Raw genomic sequence first — 18,454 nt, forward strand, 5'->3', positions numbered from 1 at the left:
TAAGCTAAATTGCCTTTAAATTCCTTCAAGCTTGGTTCATAGAGGTGTGAAAGTACAAAGTTGTTCATTAGCAATTTGCCTGTGCTGTTATGAGACAACAGGGCTTATAGGGAAGTGGGGGGAGCATCTGCTTTCTTGCCACACCCCCCTCGGGCTTCACAGGTCAGTGTTTCATGTGTTCGTTTAATAATGTGAGTATGGCTCAGTCTGTTCCATAATGCTTGAGAGCTCTTGCACGTTTAAGCGGTGCTGGGAAGGAGAGTCTGGATCAGTGCTTGTCATTTGGAGGGAAAGCAGATGTATGGCTAGTAAAAGAACGGCCGCTTCTGTGATCTCCTTGGAGCGAAGACTGGCTTTGCTGGGGAAAAGGGCCATCTTCAAGAATCCCATCCAATATTTAATATGATATTAGTTAATATTAACCAATTAACTAATATTTTTTTAATAATATCAGCTAATGTTTAACCTCATCTCTCCACGTAAGGCCATGGAAGGTGTGGATGGCTACCCCTCTGCTAGCAATATGGGGATGTTTTTTCTTGGTGCTCCGTGTCTGCAGTGAACCAGTCATTTCTCCAACTGGGAAGCAATTGACCTCACCTCCCTATAAAAATAGAGCACCTTTTGTTACCAAGATATTGCTGTGTGTGAGTGAAATGAAGTATGTAAAGACAAAAAGAATGGGCTGACTTTTTTAAATGTTGCAATGAAGACTTGGATCATTCCTGTCAAGGGTTTTAGTGTGAATGTGCAATTTCTTTTCCTTGCTTATGTTGATTTAAAATAAAACTGCTTGAGCCAGAATGTTTTTTTTTTTTTTTTTTACTCTGTTCTTCGGCCAAATAGCCTCCTGGAGTGGCTTTACAGATCAATAAAAAAAGCTAGTCTCTGTTCCAGTGGTTTGCACTTTCCTTTCATATCTGTGTTACCTACAAACATTGAAGAGGGTCCTCCTCCACAGCACAGGGGTCAACTTTCCAGCTCAATTTCTCTGAAGACCTCCATATATACGTCACTGCTACCCTCCACCATACTTGCTTGTACAGAATGGAATGCAAGCAGTTAGGTGAGGTTAAGTTACAGTTCACTCAGCTGTCAGATGAATGGAACATACAATGTGCAAGTTCTCATTTCAGTATGTCACATCAACTGCAGAAAAGTTGACTTTCTTTCCCGTCCAAGGCCTTTCTCTTGCAAATTCCACTGATAAAGACCAGTGTGCTTCTGAAGAATTTCACTTATTTGGAAAAGCTGTCTGTTTCTTTTTTCTTTTCCTGGTTGCAGGATTGGGATTTGTTTCTAATTTACTGCCAGTCTCGGAAAGCAGCACTGCAGAACTACGAGCAAAACCACAAAGAACAGAAAGCAACTTCCTATATATCAAAATGCAGTCATGACATACGTTAAGGCTAATTCGAAGTGTGCAAAACCTTCCTCAAGCAAAATAATAGGAAATCTCTGGCTGGAGATAAAAGCTATGCAGAGAGTGGATTCAATCTAATGTGGGGATAGTCTGCTGGCATGCAAATTGAACCTTATCTAGTGCAGGAATTATGTTAGGCTGCACCAAGGACTCTCCCATGATTTGCTGGGAAGATAACCAGATGGATGTTGGCTCTCAGTTTCTAGAAATAAAATCTGTTTCCGGCCTGTAATGTTTGGCAGTCTTATATTAGGTGGAAAACAAATTACTGTTTCTTCTTCCTAGCAAGATGTGCTTTGATAAAGCCATCTCTGCACCTGAAAAACCTCAATTTCTATGTGCGCTGGGCCCATGCTCCTGTCCAAGACTGGCTAACTACTAACATCATTTTTCCTTATCCTTGTTCAGTGTCCCTTTTGCCATTTGTTTTTAACGAGTTGAAAATCCAAATGCAACTCTAACAACAGTACTGTGTTGATTTTGAATTACTACACCTCAAATAATTTTGAGCATTTCTTGATCTAAGACTTCATGGCACATCGCTTAGTGGTCCCCATAATGCAGGTTTGTAAGCGATAAATCGAAGCTGATCTCAAGACTTACTAGGTATCTTCTCTTAAGAGATAATTCATTTTTCTGTTGCACCAAGAGAAAACAGATGAGCGTACAACAGTGTGTGAGCAAGCTATGGGCAGTCTTATTTTAAAGTATGAAGAAGTTGTACTTTGTAAAGGTATCTTATATTTGAAACTTTGTGGCTGAAGCATAAAAGATGCTTCTTGATGCTTACTAGAGACCCCCACAAGATAGACATTGCTTTACTAAGAGTATCTGGTTCTTGCTATGTTATATAGGGATCTTTACCTCCTTTCATAGGAGCAAGATATTTGCTGCTGTAGAGGCCTGAATAAAACTACAAGGAAGCTGCAATTGGGGGCAGTATACATTCCAATTAACTGTGAAAGATAAGGTCCTGCTGCCAGGGTTGGGAGGAGGAGACTCACAACTTCATAGGTTTGGCCTCCAGAATCCTTTAAGACTTTTTCAAAGGCAGGAATCATGCCTTCTTTATAGCATAGTAGGAGTAACACATAGAGCATTCTTTCACCTTGCAGCACACGCTTCTGTGTGCTTCCTTTCCAGTACTGCTACAAAGAATCCATTGGTCAGTGTTTCTTCTGGCGATGCCCGAAGACAGGACTTAGCTTCAGGAAAAACAGGTAAGCCACGAGGAGTCCAGGATGGCAGGACTTCTACCAATCTCCAAGGAAGACAAGCAGAGAAGTACTTTAAGAAATCAGGGCTTCCCTGTTCCTTCTGCACTGCTGCCTAGTACCTTGCAGTGGTACTCAGACTTTACCTTTGAGCCCCGGGACCCTAAGCAGCTACACATCAGCATCTTATACTCTGGCTGATCTCCAAAAGCTAAGCAGGGTCAGACCTTGTTATTCTTGAACGGGAGGTCACCAGGCAGTCATCTAGACTGGGAAATCAAACAAACATCCTAGAAAATGGCAACAGCAAACCACTGCTATGCTACTGCCAAGGAACCTACATGGAAGTGTCCCTGAAGTCACCAAGAATTGAGTTTAACTAGGAAACTTTAATTCCTAATGGCTATGAATCTGAAAAATGTCATTTTCTGTTCCCAGCTACCCCACCCCTAAAAGAGAAGACTGCTGCTTTCAAATGTATTGGTCAATGAATTGGTGTCAAGAAGAATGCACGGACCATGAGGTTTGGGAACATGGGAGAGGTATAGATCAACACACCAGGAGGGCATCAACTAGGAAGGAGATGAGCTATACTGACTTCCAAGAGACTTCTTGCTTTACAAAAGCCCTCTCCACCAGCAATCCTTAAATAGTAGCAAAGAAGACCCACCACACTTTGCAGCCCAAGCTCTACCAGCTTCAGGAAGCCTGACCCTGGTTTAACCACCTTCTTGTACCTGAAGGCTTTCCCCTCCTGCTCCAGCACATCCTGCACCACATCTTCATTCTCTTCTTTGTGCACTGAGCATGTGGAATAAACCAGGCGGTGAAGGGCAGGGAACTGCAGTGCGTGTGCCAGCATTTTTCGCTGGAACCCAGCTAGTGCCTGCAGTCGCATTGGCAGGGAGGTGCTTTCCTCCTCTGCCAGGCGGTTGACCATACCTGCAACAGAAACATCACACACATCAATAGCTGTTGAAACGTGGCCTCCAGGGGAGCAGCTCACTGGTACTTATTGGGCTCTCAGTCTTGATAGCTACCTAAAGGTACCCAACTTTATGAACCTGGAAAGGGTTGAAACCTGGCTCTGGAACCATAAAGTTATATATATGAAATTTATTTGTAAATCTATGCATACAAACCCAGATCAACTCCATCCCATTACACTTAACATGGAAAAATCACCATTACATCTGAGACTCAAATCATAAATGGCCCTCCCCAAAAAACCATTTCCAATTGCCCTAATTAGCCACCACCTCGCCATCTTGGATAGAAAGGTATAACACATGGCCTTGGGCTTTTAGAATACTCTTGACTGTTCCAGTTCCAGGCTGTAGAGAAAATATAGCCTTGTTGGTCTCTCATCCATTTTTCTAATATGCTTGTGGCTAACACAGGCCTGAGCTGAAAATCCACCTCCATCCATTATTCACCTGAGCCGCTGCATGAAGGATCCAGAAGAATGTATCTCACTTGGCTGTACTTGGAGTCAGTGGGATCTGTTGCTAAGAAGTCTTGGTGTGCCAGATGATGGCAGGTGACCCCTGCCCGTACCAACATAGTGCTCATGGTGGCCAGGCGCTTGACATCGATATCAAAGGCAAAGATTTGCCTGCATTTCAAGAGAGTGAAGGAAGTTTTGAGTGGCCATGAACATCATGGGCATCAGAGCAGATACATCCATAGGAGAGATGGGTAAAAAACAGTAACTTCACCACAAGCTGGAGCCCTCCCCCCACCCCAAGGGTAGGTTGTCCTAAGCTCAGTCACTCTGCAGGGCATTCCAAAGGACAGACTTGAGAAGACAGGACCTATTTTCTCTAACCTGGCTTCTTTGAATTTCTGCTTTCTAGTTGGAAAGAAGCAAATGAGACCTGGCCCCATCCTGGGATCTACAAAGACTAGAAGGTTATAACTTCAAAGTTCATCCCTCTCTCTGGAGGATGTGCTATTGCTAACATCAAGGGGTTACATTACAAAATATAACTTTAGTTTAGCAGCTAACAATGATTTTTTTCACTAAGCCAACAAAAATGTAGACAGAGTTCAAGCGCCAGAAAATATCCAGGGTAGGCCATGTTCTTGTGGCTTACAGGCATGCACTTTAATTATTTTGTCATCCCAGAGACAGCATGATGAATGATGCCATGATGTCACAGGAATGGCCAGAACCAGTTTTCCACAGCTTGCCTTTGGGGTAGTTAGCAAAAGTCACCCCAACTGTTTTGTGGTTTGCAGGCCTTTAAGGGGAGAAATGAGTGCTTTAAACCACTCACAACCTCCAGAACCCTCCAAATAGTGTTCTTTGGTTCACAGATATTCTGGTTTCTTTCACTGCTGACGAAACCCAACTGGCTGGGTTCACACACAGCATTAATCCAGAAACCACAATCCGCAAGTACTAGGTCCATACAATGCTCTAAGCCAATTAAAAACAAAATTCACATTACATTTTAGAATGATTTATGTGAATCCAACTATAGTCACAAGCCCCTCTGGATTATAAATGTAAACTTTCTAGAAATGTTGATGCTATGGTGAAAAAATTGGGGAAAAATGTTAAATTTACACAACAGAAACTTTCTTAGCAAACCTGAACTTGATTTAATGCTCTTAATGTGTCATTTATAAACAAGCAAAATGTTATTTGTTACTTGGTGAATTTATGAAACCTCCAGCACAATCCAATGGAGATTTCCTCAGATGATCACTCTTTATTTGTACTTTTGGATAAACTGATGCAGAATTAAAGCCACAAATGTATGAATATTACAAAATAAGATTTCCATCAAATAATTTAATGGTAGTAGAGGCAGATAATTTTTTTCTGTGTAAGTATTTCTTGGGGGGGCTGTTTTGCATAAATATGATTTTTTACATGAATTAAGCTGTGATCATAGCCTATACTAAACAAAGAGCTGCAAACTGTTGCAGCGACTTATATTTAGCCAAACACAGCTATCTCAGATTTTCTCACCTAAATACAAAAAATAAATTGCAAATGGAAATTGCAAATTTGGGAGTAAACAGAAAGAAATGCTTTATAGAAACCATGGCACACTATCATGATTATTAAGGATCAGCAGCATATTTTAGATAATGCTTTAAACTTCAACACACTGGAAATACTTGAATATTATCTAGAGAATACAAAGCAACTATATTTTCCCAGCAGTAGAGATTACTTTATCTTAAATTTAAAAATCTAATTTATACATTTGGAGTAAATTAAACCTTGCCATGTAAACATTTCCATTATTCCAAAAGAGAGTATGGAAGGAGAAAGGTTGCAGAGCCTAGAGCGGATACCAAGCAGCTAAAAAATGTAGGAAAGAGCTTTGAAACTGCCTTCTGCTTTCTTGCATCGAAGTGTTCCTGTTCTTTTTTTTTTTTAATCAACCTCCAACTGGGATGAAATTGTAGGTGACTGTTGACCAGGAAGTTTAGTTTACAGAAGGAACCCATTCTCAAAGGGGAGGCTGGCTGAGACTGCAGAAGTCCTCTTCCAGGAGGAGGAAACAAAGGAGACTGCCTGGGGCAAAAAATGTGCAAGGGAGATGGGGAGATAGACACACAATGCTAAGCAGCACCAGAGGGAGGGGCTAAGAATGGGGCAATCCTCAATTCACCAATCAGATCTGCAAAATTTACCAGGAGAGAGGGAAAAAATGAGTGGGGGGGACTTGCTGGTACCATTCTAACCTAGAGAACAGATGCTCCCAAAATCTATTCCAGGTTTGTTTAGCAGCCTAATGGAAAAGCTGCTTTGGCTGCATTATCACCCGGATCATCTGCTCCTTCTAGAGATTACTGTTGTACTGTGAACTACCACAGAAAATTCTGTACCCGAGAAAGTTGCCTAAAGCATTTTCATAAATAAATGGCACTGCCCTTCCCCTTACCCTTTGTTCTTCATGATGGCAGCCAGCTGGCTGGTTTTGTTGCCAGGAGCAGCGCAGGCATCAATCACATGGGACCCCGGAGTGGGGCTCAGGAGGAAGGCCGGGAGGCAGCTGGCCTACGGTCAAAATATGCACACACACACTTATCCGCAGACCAGACACCTTCTTTCCATATTCTCTTGCCTCAATAGCAGGTTCTCAAACGTGTTGTCAAGATAGATTTAATGCCCACTGCATGCATGCCCACAGGCAAAAAACTAGTCTCTCTGTCTCTTTTTTTGTTGTTTTGGCAAATAGACAGCCTACTAAAGCTAAGGTGACGTTTATGTATTTCACTTGGAGAATTTATCACAAGATGAAAAGTGGTAAGTTATCACAAGATAAAATGGGAAATACTTCAAAACTATAGCATAAAGCCTAAAATTGGGTGTGTGTGTGTGCAATTTAAAATAGTAAAAAATAACATAGTAAGAAACAAATCCTAAGGAGAAAGAAACACAGAAAATCCTTCCTGACTGTTCTACTCACTGAGGCAGGAAAAAATGTTCCATGTGGCCTTTAGCCATCAAAAGTAATGCCTGGCTTAGTCCATCCATCTCATCAAGCCCTCCTGACCAGCGTAAGAGAAAAGGCTCTAGGAAGATGTGAAGGCAGATGTCACTGGGCTGAAGCCACCCAGAAGCTGTGCTTGGAAGGAAGCAGGAAGCCATCTTGGACTCTGCCAGGCAACTCCATCACGGCAGATCCGCTGGCGGCTAAGCAATTGCACCAGCCCTTCCCTCTGGCCCAGGTGGAGATGTCCTCAGGCCACTCTGCCCCACCCCAGCCATGCTCACCTTGTCCTGGAGAATGATGTGCCCAGCCTGATAGAGCTGGTTCTCGTGAAGATCTGTCTGCGGAGGGAAGATCAGCAGGTTGGGAAGATGGAGGTCCAGCAGGAATTTCTTCCCTGATAAGATCACTTCCTCCATACTGAAAATGATAGTAATAAAGATGGAGAGCTGTTGCTTCTTCCCCAAGCCAAGAAACTCTCCCCTACCAGATATGCAGAGCCAGGAAGCAGAGCTCTCCAAATGCAAACAGCATGGCACAAATCAGCCTGTCCACTAATGAAGAAAGTGCCTTTCTTTGAGGTTTCCAGGTGAGCGTGGAGAGAGGCTTCCTTGCTGGTCAAGAGCCTCTTGCTCTGCAGCAGGAAAGCAGGATCAGAGATGAAAGAGCAACCAACAATCGCTCCAGGAAAGGGCTTGTGGGAGGGCAGAGAGACACCTGGCTGCTCCAGAGACAATGTTACGGTCTAGTTTTGTGTTATGAGGATGAAAACTAACTTCCCCCAGACCCCAACTCCTTCTCCCTCCCTCTCTCCCTCCCTCTCCCTCTCTCTATTAACTGCAGCATCTTCTGTTACCCCCATTGGAGTAAACTGAGCTTAACTATAGCTAGTGATAACAAGCTAGTTTTAAAGAAAGGTAAGTCTCCCTCAAGCCAGGTTTGCCTCAATTACTACAGGGGCATGTCCATGTTGTCTCCTTGGCAATGGCATGATGGTGATTTGCCACTGGGATGTTTCCCAAATTTCCTCTAGCCTAGAGTCCTGACATTTCCTAGTGGTCTCTCATCCATTGTAACCAGGTTAGACTCTTAGTTTTTTTAGGCTAAACTGTAGATATGCTAGAAGGAAAACAGAAGCTTTCAGTCTCCTCCTTGTGGCTGCACAAGAGAGGAGGAAGAGTGCACAACTGCAGATTCCCCAAGGTTCAAAACATTAAAGCTGCAGACAGAGAGCCTGCCTGTTCCTGACATAGGGAGCAGGGGTTGGAGAAGGCTAAACTAACCGGGCTGCTTTGCCCTGGTAAGAGTAACCCTGGCGTTTGAAGTAGTCAATGACATCATCCAAGCATGTCTTCAATGAGTTCACTCGGACGTAACGTGGCATCTGAAGTGCTGGAAAACAAAGAAACAGGAATCTTCTGAAATAAAATTCCTGGGTTTTCCATAACTTCTAACTGCTTTGTCTTTTGTTGATCTTGATCTGGTAAGAGCAACATCTCACATAGCCAGGATAGAGACTGTAGCCAGACTGAAAGAAAGCTGCCACAGACACTGCCCTAGTTCACACATTACACTACATCATAGTTTGTTTAATCATGGCCTGAGTAAGCTACAGTTTGTTGGGTTCAGACAGCATAATAACTCATTAACCATATTTTATGAACCACAATGGCTAGTTTGCACAACACATTAAGCCAAACCAAATAAATCCTATTATGGCTTAACACAATATGCAAATCTAGCTGCACTTTGGCTGGCTGACTAGTTGTCCTCGGTTTCAGACCCACAGTATTAAAGTCTGCACATTTGCTGCTAAGAGGTCCCCAAATGCTTGAGAGAGGCTGAAGAACAGGCTTTCTGAAAGCTGCAAAATTTTGATTTCCTATTTTTTCAGTTGCAGCCTGCATGATACTGCCTTCGTATTTCAATTTGACCCTCTGACATCCTCCAAAAGATCCAAGCACCTACCTTGGTCAGCTTCTCCAGCTGGTGGCAGAAGGTCTTCATTGCGGCTCACTTTCTTCTGGACCTTCAAGCGGGCAAGCTCAGCCTGGAGACGCGCACGGTGCTTCAATATCAGGGCCTTCCCACGTCCTCCACCCTGAAGCCCCTTGCCAAGGAGTAAGTCATACACCAGCACCTGAGGAAGGAAAGGAGCAGGAGAAAATAGCTTGGACCTGAGCCCAGGAATGGAACATCTGGCTCTACATCCACCTGGACTGGACTGAGGAGATGTGAGCTGTGGTGTATCTGGGAAAGCTTTTTAAAGAAGATTCAAAGATGCACAGGACACGCCTGGACAGCATCAAGTAAGAGTCCTTGGGAGTCAGGTGGCATATAAATTTAAATCATCATTAGATCAGAGCCCTAAAGACACAGGGTGATGCCAAATGTTTTCTTCTTCAGTGAGACAGAATGAAAGAAGGCACCTTCACAGAAGGTACTGAAAGGCACACCTAGCATTGTTGGGGTCATGGATATATTTACTTACCAAAGTTAAACCGGACCTTTTCTCCACAAGCTCAGGACAGCTTATGAGGAGATTTCCCTTCATTTTATTCTCAAATTACAAGCTGGGCTGAGAAAGAAGGATGGGCCCAAAGTCCCCAATGACTTTCTGTGGCTGAAGGAGGACCTGAACGTGAGTGTCCTCAATCCTAATCCAACACCTTTATCATTATACCAAAATGATTAAATTATTCTAGCCAAGTGCAACCATCTCCTAGTAATACGAACAACACATACAAGAAACAGAGTACAGTAATGAATTTGGAATACAGGAATCTCCTGTGTCCCACAAATCCCAGAGAAATGCCTGGGTGGAGAGAGAAAGAGCCAGAGAGAACAGCAGAAGAGAAAAAACAAAACAAATCCAACTCAAAACAAATGGCTGACATTGCATACTTTTTCTACATTCCCCCCAAGTCTTATTGCTGGACTTCTCCTCTCTCCCATTGTTCCACTCTCCATTTCCAAAGGCTTTATCAGGTACCAGAAAAGGGGCCTGCTGTTGCCAATTCCCTCAAATCTGTCCACCTGAGCAGCCCAGTGGGTTGAAGTCCCTTAGAAGGCACTGATCGTCTACTTCCATGCACAAATGGTGCCTGCAATTACCAAATGCAAAGCAACTCCAGGGAATCTGGATTTTAAGAAAAATGGCTACAGCCTTCTCATAAGGAACGATCACACCTGTTCACCTTGGCCAGATGAGGCTGCAGCTTCTTTTCAGCGTGGAACAAACCAGCAGCATCTAAGATGGAATCCAGTACAGAAGAATAGCGAAGGGTTTCTGAAACAAGTGCATAGAGCAGCCGGGTATTCTGCAAAAGATAAAAGGAATGTTATTGATGGAATCAGAAGAATCAATAAGCAAACAATGCCAACAAATCTGGAGGACAACACAACAGCCAACACATTGGAAGAGGCCAGTTTACATACCAATATATATATAAAAAAAGACTTAACAATGTGTGCAAACTATCACACAGTATCTTTAATTTCACAGACAAGCAAAATAAATCTCAAGATCATCCAAAATCACCCAGAGTCCTTGGGAGTCAGGTGGCATATAAATTTAAAACAGCATCATCAGATCAGAGCCCTACAGAGACAGGGTGATGCCAGATGTTCCAAGTGGTTTCAGAAAAGGCCAAAGAACACAAGACATTACTGCTCATACATGCTGGATAATTGAGAAAGCCAAAGAATACCGAAAAGAAGTCAATATGCACTTCATTAAATATAGAAATCCTTCAATTGTGTTGACCATGTAAAGCTGTGGAATGTCCTTAGGAAAATGGGAATCCCAGAACATCATCTTGTCTTCATGCAACCCAAGACAGCCATAGTCCAGATGGAACATGGCAGAAAAAACTGGCTCCAGGTCAGCAAAGGAGTGAGACAAGGTTGCATACTCTCTCCTTACTCATTCAATCTATATGCTGAGCATATACTGAGGGGGGAAAGTGTGGTTTTAAAATGGGACGATGAAATATCAATAACCTGTACTATGCTGATGACACTACTCTGATAGCTGACAACACAAATGGTCTGCAAGCTCTCATAATGAAAGCCAAGGAGCACAGTAAAAGAAAATTGGATTAAGATTAAATATAAAGACGACGAAACTCACGTCAACAGGTACAGCAACCAGACATAGAATTGACAATGAAGATACTGAAGCCTTTTAGGATCAACCATCAACAGTAAAGGAACAAGCGGTCTAGAAACATATCACACACTAGCTACTTGGTATAGCAGCCATGAAGGCCTTAGAAGAGATATTCAGATGCTTGTGATTCGTCAATACCTAGAAAGAGCAGAATAGTGCAAGCAGTGGTATTCCCTGAAACGTTCTATGGAAGTGAAAGTTGGACTTTCAGGATAGAAAGAGCATTGACATTTTTGAATGTTGATGTTGGAGAAAACCCCTGAGAATACCATGGATAGCCAAGAAAACAAACAAATGGACCATTGAACAAATCAACCCAGAGTTCTCACTTGAGGTACAAATGGCCAGGCTCAAATCATATTTGATTTCATATTTGATTTGATTCATCATCAGAGTCCCCCATTGTGGGGAGATGGGCGGGGACAAATTAAATAAATAAAATAAAAATAAAAAATAAATTTTGGATACATTATGCAAAGACCCAGCTGTTTTGAGAAGAACAGAAGAGGCCAACCAGCTACAAGGCGGATGGACTCAATTACAGCAGTGATGGGAGCACCAGTAGAAGACCTGAAAGGCCAGGCTGGAGATCTGTTCAGTCATACTAACTTGATGGCACATGAAATCACATGAAATCAGAGTTTTCTTCTAAAAGAAAGGCTTAATTTGTGCAATCACACACTAGCTACCACACTTCAGCCTGGAGTACCATGTGTAGTTAATTTTTGATTCAGAGTATTGTGCAAACTTAGGAAATTGGGTTAATTCCATAAACTATGGTTGAGTTACCCACAGTAAATGTGCTGTTTGTCAAAACACAGCAACACCTGATCTTCTCTGGACTAAGATTAAGCAGGGCTGGACTGGTTTACAAATGGGATGGGAGACTACCAAGGAATTCCAAGTATGTAGACTACACAGAGAAGTTCATAAAATATCCTGGAAGAGTTCAGTGGCAAACCACATCTGTACTGTGCCAAGAAACTGAATAAAATTATCAAATGTCGAGTTCGACTTGAGGATATTGTTCCCCTACTATAAGCATATTATGCAAACATAGCCAACATCTCTCTGGCATCACGAGAAACACCTCGTTTGAGCGTAACAAAATATTTTTTTGTATTACACCAAAAAATATTCATTGATCTCCTTCAACAGCCGTTTCCTAAAGAAATCCACAAGCAGACACGAAGATAACTGTCGTCCCGCAGTGCCTATAGCTAGCCCTTAAAAGATAGTCTATGCTCGCACGTGGAGGATCCATTAATCCCCCCCCACACACACACACACTTCTTCTTTTTTTTACGCTAAGTTGGGCAAAGACCGTCAACTTGCCGGGAAGTGACTTCCATAGACGAGAGTCTTGAGGGAACCTTCCCGACGCTCCAGCCTTGCCAGGACTGAAGCAGCTACACCATAAAGACCGGAGGCCGCGCCACTTCCCTGCCGGCGCTGCCGCATCGCACTCGGGATGTTTGGGCACGGACGCTAGGAGCCCCCGGCGCGCACGCGTTCAGCAAGAAAAAGAACTGCGCGTGCGTACAGCAGGGAGGGTTTCATAGAGCTATACTAGCTTATTAATAAATCCGCCACATAAGCCTTTAAACCCAAGGAATTCCGAGGTTGTTTTTTCCTTTCTGAGCTGGAGCAAAATGTCACTCACAGAAATGAATGGGGAAATGTGCAGTTTTACTGCAGCCATCACTGGGCGTCCATAAAAAACAAGGATAAACTTAGAGAATCGCTGTGTGAAAGACAATCAGTCTCACAAGCTGCTCCGAGTGCTCTCGCTTCTGCCGGCTGGAACTGGGGAATTCTGGGAATTAAAGTCCACACATCTTAAAGTTGGCAAGGTGAAGGCTACCAGAATTGGGTTGCAGGAATCAAGACCATAGATGGCACTAAAGACTTAGAGTTTTCTTTTTTCTGTATGCCTTGATTAGAGAATCAAGTGGCCATTCGGATGTTTGCAACCCAGGTCTTGTTGTTGTTCAGTCGTTAAGTCGTGTCTGACTCTTCGTGACCCCATGAGCCATATTGCGCCAGGCCTTCCTGTCCTTCACTGCCTCCCTGAGTTTGCTCAGTTTCATGCTCATTGCTTCAGTGATGCTATCTAACCATCTCATCCTCTGCCGTCCCCTTCTCCTTTTGCCTTCAATCTTTCCTAGCATCAGGGTCTTTTCCAAAGAGTCCTCTCTTCACATTAGGTGACCAAATATCTGAGCTTGAGCTTCATTATCAATCCTTCCAAAGAGCAATCAAGGTTGATTTCCTTTAAGATTGACTGGTTTGACCTCCTAGCAGTCCAGGGGACTCTCAAGAGTCTTCTCCAGCACCACAGCTCAAAGGCATCAGTTCTTCGGCGCTCAGCCTTCTTTATGGTCCAGCTCTCTCAGCCATACATTACTACTGGAAAAACCATAGCTTTTGACTATGCGGATCTTTGTCGGCAAGGTGACGTCTCTGCTTTTTAATATGCTATCTAGGTTTGCCATAGCTTTCCTCCCAAGGAGCAAGCGTCTTTTAATTTCATGGCTGCTGTCTCCGTCTGCGGTGATCTTGGAGCCCAAATAAATGAAGTCTGTTACTGCTTCCATTTCTACCCCTTCTATTTGCCAGGAATTGATGGGTCCAGATGCCATGATCTTAGTTTTTTTAATGTTGAGTTTCAAGCCAGCTTTCACACTCTCCTCCTTCACCCTCATCAAGAGGCCCTTTAGTTCTTCTTCACTTTCTGCCATTAGGGTGGTATCGTCTGCATATCTGAGGTTATTGATGATTCTCCCTGCAATCTTAATTCTGGCTTGTGATTCTTCCAGCCTGGCATTTCTCATGATGTACTCTGCATATAGGTTAAATAAGCAGGGTGACAGTATACAGCCTTGTCGTACTCCTTTCCCTATTTTGAACCAACTGGTTGTTCCGTGACCGGTTCTGTTGCTTCTTGGCCCGCATACAGATTTCTCAGGAGACAGGTAAGATGGTCTGGTACCCCCATCTCTTTAAGAATTTGCCACAGTTTGTTGTGAAGGCTTTTGCATAGTCAATGAAGCAGAAGTAGATGTTTTTCTGGAACTCTCGTGCTTTCTCCATGATCCAGCGAATGTTGGCAATTTGATCTCTAGTTCTTCTGCCTCTTCAAAACCCAGCTTGTACATCCGGTAGCTTTTGGTTCACATACTGCTGAAGCCTAGCTTGTAGGATTTTGAGTCTAACCTTGCTAGCATGTGAAATGAGCACAATTGTGCAATAGTTTGAGCATTCTTTGGCATTGCCCTTCTTTGGAATTGGAACGTAAACTGACCTTTTCCAATCCCGTAGCCACTGTTGCGTTTTCCAAACTTGCTGGCATATTGAGTGCAGCACTTTAACAGCATCATCTTTTAGTATTTTAAACATCTCAGCTGGAATACTGTCATCTCCGCTAGCTTTGTTGTTAGTAAGGCCCACTTGACTTCACTCTCTAGGATGTCCGGCTCAAGGTCAGTGACCACACCAGCATGGACATCAGGGACATTAAGATCTTTCTTGTATAGTTCTTCTGTGTATTCTTGCCACTTCTGTTACAGCGATAGAAATCACGCCACCTGTATTGGCCCTCTAGTTTTCAGGTATACTGCTATCTACTGCCACCTGTTGGTGGCTTCATGCTAGTTACCTAAGGGGAGGTGCATAGTTCCAATAAATTGTGGGTGATTGTATGCTTCAGTGCTAGTAGGATTTAGTCATCATGTAATCGTTTTATAAGTTATGTAGTTGTAACTAATAACTAAGTAGTGTACCTCTTCTCTGAGAGTTTTTGGCTAAAGACTTTGGAGTTGAATTTGTGTATTGGATAAGTTTTTGTTTTAAGTCTTGGATGCCATATAAAAGAGAAGAAGTGATTTTTATATGATTTGCATAAAACTTTTACAGTGGTACCTTGGGTCATGAACGCTTCTGTTCATGACCAATTTGGGTCACGAACAACACCGTTTGCAAAATTTTGCTTCCGTTCGCGAACTCCGCATCGGGTGACGAACAGGATCCGTGGCCATTTTCCCTGCTGACACATGTGGTCGTGGCTTCCTGTAGGGAGGGGGACTTTCCCTCCAAGCAATAACCGCCTCCCCACCCGCCTTCCTGTCCTCCACGCCTCAAGCAAGGTTAGCGTTCTCTCTTCATAGTGTACCGTACTGTACTTTGTGTCATATTTTTGTGGTTTAAAAAAAAAAAATACATATGGTTCAGAACGGATTAACCATATTTACATTGAACCTTATGGGAAAATTTGATTCGGGTTGCGACCAATTCGGGTTGCGACCAGAGTCGCGGAACGAATTAAGTTCATGACCCGAGGTACCACTGTATTTGTTTTATTTTTCTCAATAAACAACCAGATATGTTTTATAACTTCTGGCTGGATTTATTTGGAGGACAAGATAACAACATTGCATTCTTTAAATCTCTCTAACGCTGGTGTGTATTTTTGGTGTGGAATGTACTCACACCTCTACTCTGCCTGACACTGTTAGGTCCCTGCCTTTTTTGTCCTTTATCATGCCAGCTCTGGTCTCCCTCAATGGGAATGCAGCCATAAACACCATGGCGTTGGGCTGATACCTTGGCTGAATTCACAACTTACGATGGGAGAACATCAGCTACAGACAGCATTGCTACTCTGGTTTACCTCAGAGCCAGGATGATGGAGCAGTTCAGGTGCAGGAGTGGGTGTCAGAGTACAAGCAGGGAGACCAGGTCCAAATCCACCCTCAGCCAAGGAAACTTACTGGGAGACTGACCAGTCACTCTGCCTCACATACAAAGTTATGAGACGAAAGAGGTCGTGTTCTGTGCTTAAATATAAATTATGTCAACCTTCAACAGCAGTAGAGGTGAAACATGACTGCACTGCTTAGTGGGAGATTAGATTTTTATCCCACCATTATTATTTTTTTTATAAATAACTCAAAGGGGTGGACATATCTAGTACTCCTTCCTCCTCCTCTTTTCCCCACAACAACAACCCTGTGAGGTGGGTTGGGCTGAGAGAACGCGAGTGGCCCAGTCACCCAGTCGGCTTTCGTGCCTAAGGTGGAACTAGAACTCAGTCTCCTGGATTCTAGGCCAGCACCTTAACCACCAGACAAAACAGCTCTCTTTACCTTCTGACTTTTTGATATGCAGTGGCTGTTCATACAACACACTCAACCAGGTTAGTTAAATACCTAGTGCCTCCATTTTCACAGCATACTGAGCTTAGTTAGTGACCACTTTGGTTAGTTTTTTGTGGTTTAATGTATTCATTTAATGTATTTACAGTTCAAACCAGTAAATGGGCTGATTCAGTAACCAAGGTAAGCATGCTGTATCAACATAGCTCTTCTGTTCCCCAAACCTGGTATTTGCTTTAAAAAAAAAAAAAGCAAAACAGAGCATAACAAAAATGGGCCAAGGAAGACATTTTAAACATCAGGCAGCATGAGCCGCTGCTGCTGGTGGCGTCTCTTTGCCTGAAAAAGGCCTCACAGATTCATGAGCTTTGTGGAATTTGAAGTGAAACCTGAGGATTCCTTGTTCCAGTTAGTTATAAGATTGGTCCTATTATGTCACTACTTTGATCACTTCTTTTTCCTTGTACATTCAACATAAAATTAAAAATGCAGAAAATTATTAAGGCTGCAACATAGCCAAATCATTCTGACAGACATTTAATGCCAGCAAATCAAGAGTCAATTTTGATTTAGTGGTATATAAATAAAACACATCTGGACAGGACCAGCACAACACAACCAGGTAACAACAGCCATAATAATAAGTAAAACTGCAGATATGCCCCAAATCAACCTGAAGAGGCATCTGTGGAGGGAGGGGTCAAAAAAGTCAAGGTGATGGTCATGACTGAAGCCCTGCTCTTTTTTTATGTTGGTTCTGTATGATGCAAATAAAATAGGGGTGGGGCTTCCATTGTGTGATGGTAATTACCAACTTGACTTTTTATGTACTGTATTTCATTTCATTTTAATAGATATTTGAAAGCACAATCAAAATAGGAGCAGAAATAGAAATAAAAGAGCAACCAAAAAATGGAAAATAAATTTACATACAGTATAAAACTGAATTAAAAAATTCAAAATAATATTAGATGAGTACTGAATATAAAGATGATTTTATATCAATTTAATCAAATGTTTATTATTGTCATAGACCAGCATAATGAACTGATATCAATTTAGCACTTTAAAACAATTATTAAAATCAGATATTCAATCATTAACAAAGGCAGACAGCAAAATAAGAATCATTGAGCAAAATTAACAATTAATAAGAGTTACATTAAATTCGATGTCAGACTACCATCTTGACTTTCTTGACCCATCCTGTGAATGCTTCTGCTTTCAGAGGTATTTGGACTGAAAAGTATGCCAGCAATTACCAAAGGAGCTTTGCCAATGACATAAGCAGACACTTGGAATCAAAGTTCCTCTTGCACTTGTTCCTGAATCTCAACATGCAAGTTGGCAGCACTGTGCCCCGCCCATCAGTTTCTGTGGTATAGCCAGCAATGCCTCCACTACTGCCAATCTAATAGCAAGGGCTCCCCTCCCTTGGCTTGCCTCGAAGTCAGATTTAGGACTGCTGAAAGCATACGGAGGAGAGGAAGAAGACAACATTCAGTGTAAGGTGGAATAGCCCCCTGGACAGAAGCTATGCAAGCAGCAGCCATCTCCAACCAGATATGCAGGCCACCTCCCCAAATGTTCATCGATGACAAGCTCTGGCTAATACACCAAGTCAGGGAAGGCTGGTATACAGCATCAGGAGCTCCTGCGTGATTCAAGTCCTATTTAAGGATAGAAAAACATTTGCTATAAAGCCAAAAGGCAGGTCCTGCATATACAGGACTGATAATATCAGCGTTTTGCAGGGAAGGGGATCTCAATGAATGTACATACTGTAAACGTAAATCTAAAGAAAGCCCATTAAAGCCCTTCATTGGTGTGGCTTTTCAGTGTATAATTGTACCTTCATTACAGTTTGTGAATGACTGGAATCCTTTGCATGTTAAAGACCAATTAATATGATGCAGTGTCAACTTTCAGTAGTATGATGAGGACTAGGAGAGGGTGTATGAGTGTGTATCTGCATATATTACGGCAAAGAGGACAAGAAAATCTGTTTTTACAAGGTGAACATTCAAGGAAAAGAC

The 18,454-nt window shown here is 42.6% G+C and overlaps 1 protein-coding gene across 1 annotated transcript; it reads right to left on the minus strand.

Moving 5' to 3' along the window:
- Positions 1–911: 911 nt before the first annotated feature.
- NSUN5 (NOP2/Sun RNA methyltransferase 5) lies at positions 912–12,771 on the minus strand. The gene is made up of 10 exons (XM_007436887.4): positions 12,601–12,771; positions 10,292–10,414; positions 9,063–9,234; positions 8,378–8,486; positions 7,379–7,514; positions 6,543–6,658; positions 4,074–4,252; positions 3,375–3,579; positions 2,532–2,684; positions 912–1,337 (listed from the first exon to the last, which is right to left on the minus strand). Exons 1-10 carry the CDS (start codon positions 12,724–12,726, stop codon positions 1,235–1,237), a joined length of 1,422 nt encoding a protein of 473 aa, XP_007436949.1. The 5' UTR covers positions 12,727–12,771; the 3' UTR covers positions 912–1,234.
- Positions 12,772–18,454: the final 5,683 nt, after the last annotated feature.

The sequence above is a fragment of the Python bivittatus genome, unplaced genomic scaffold (genome assembly GCF_059951505.1).
Source record: "Python bivittatus isolate LINGU-HERP-01145 unplaced genomic scaffold, Pbiv_v1 ctg000690_np1212, whole genome shotgun sequence".
NCBI lineage: Eukaryota > Metazoa > Chordata > Lepidosauria > Squamata > Pythonidae > Python > Python bivittatus.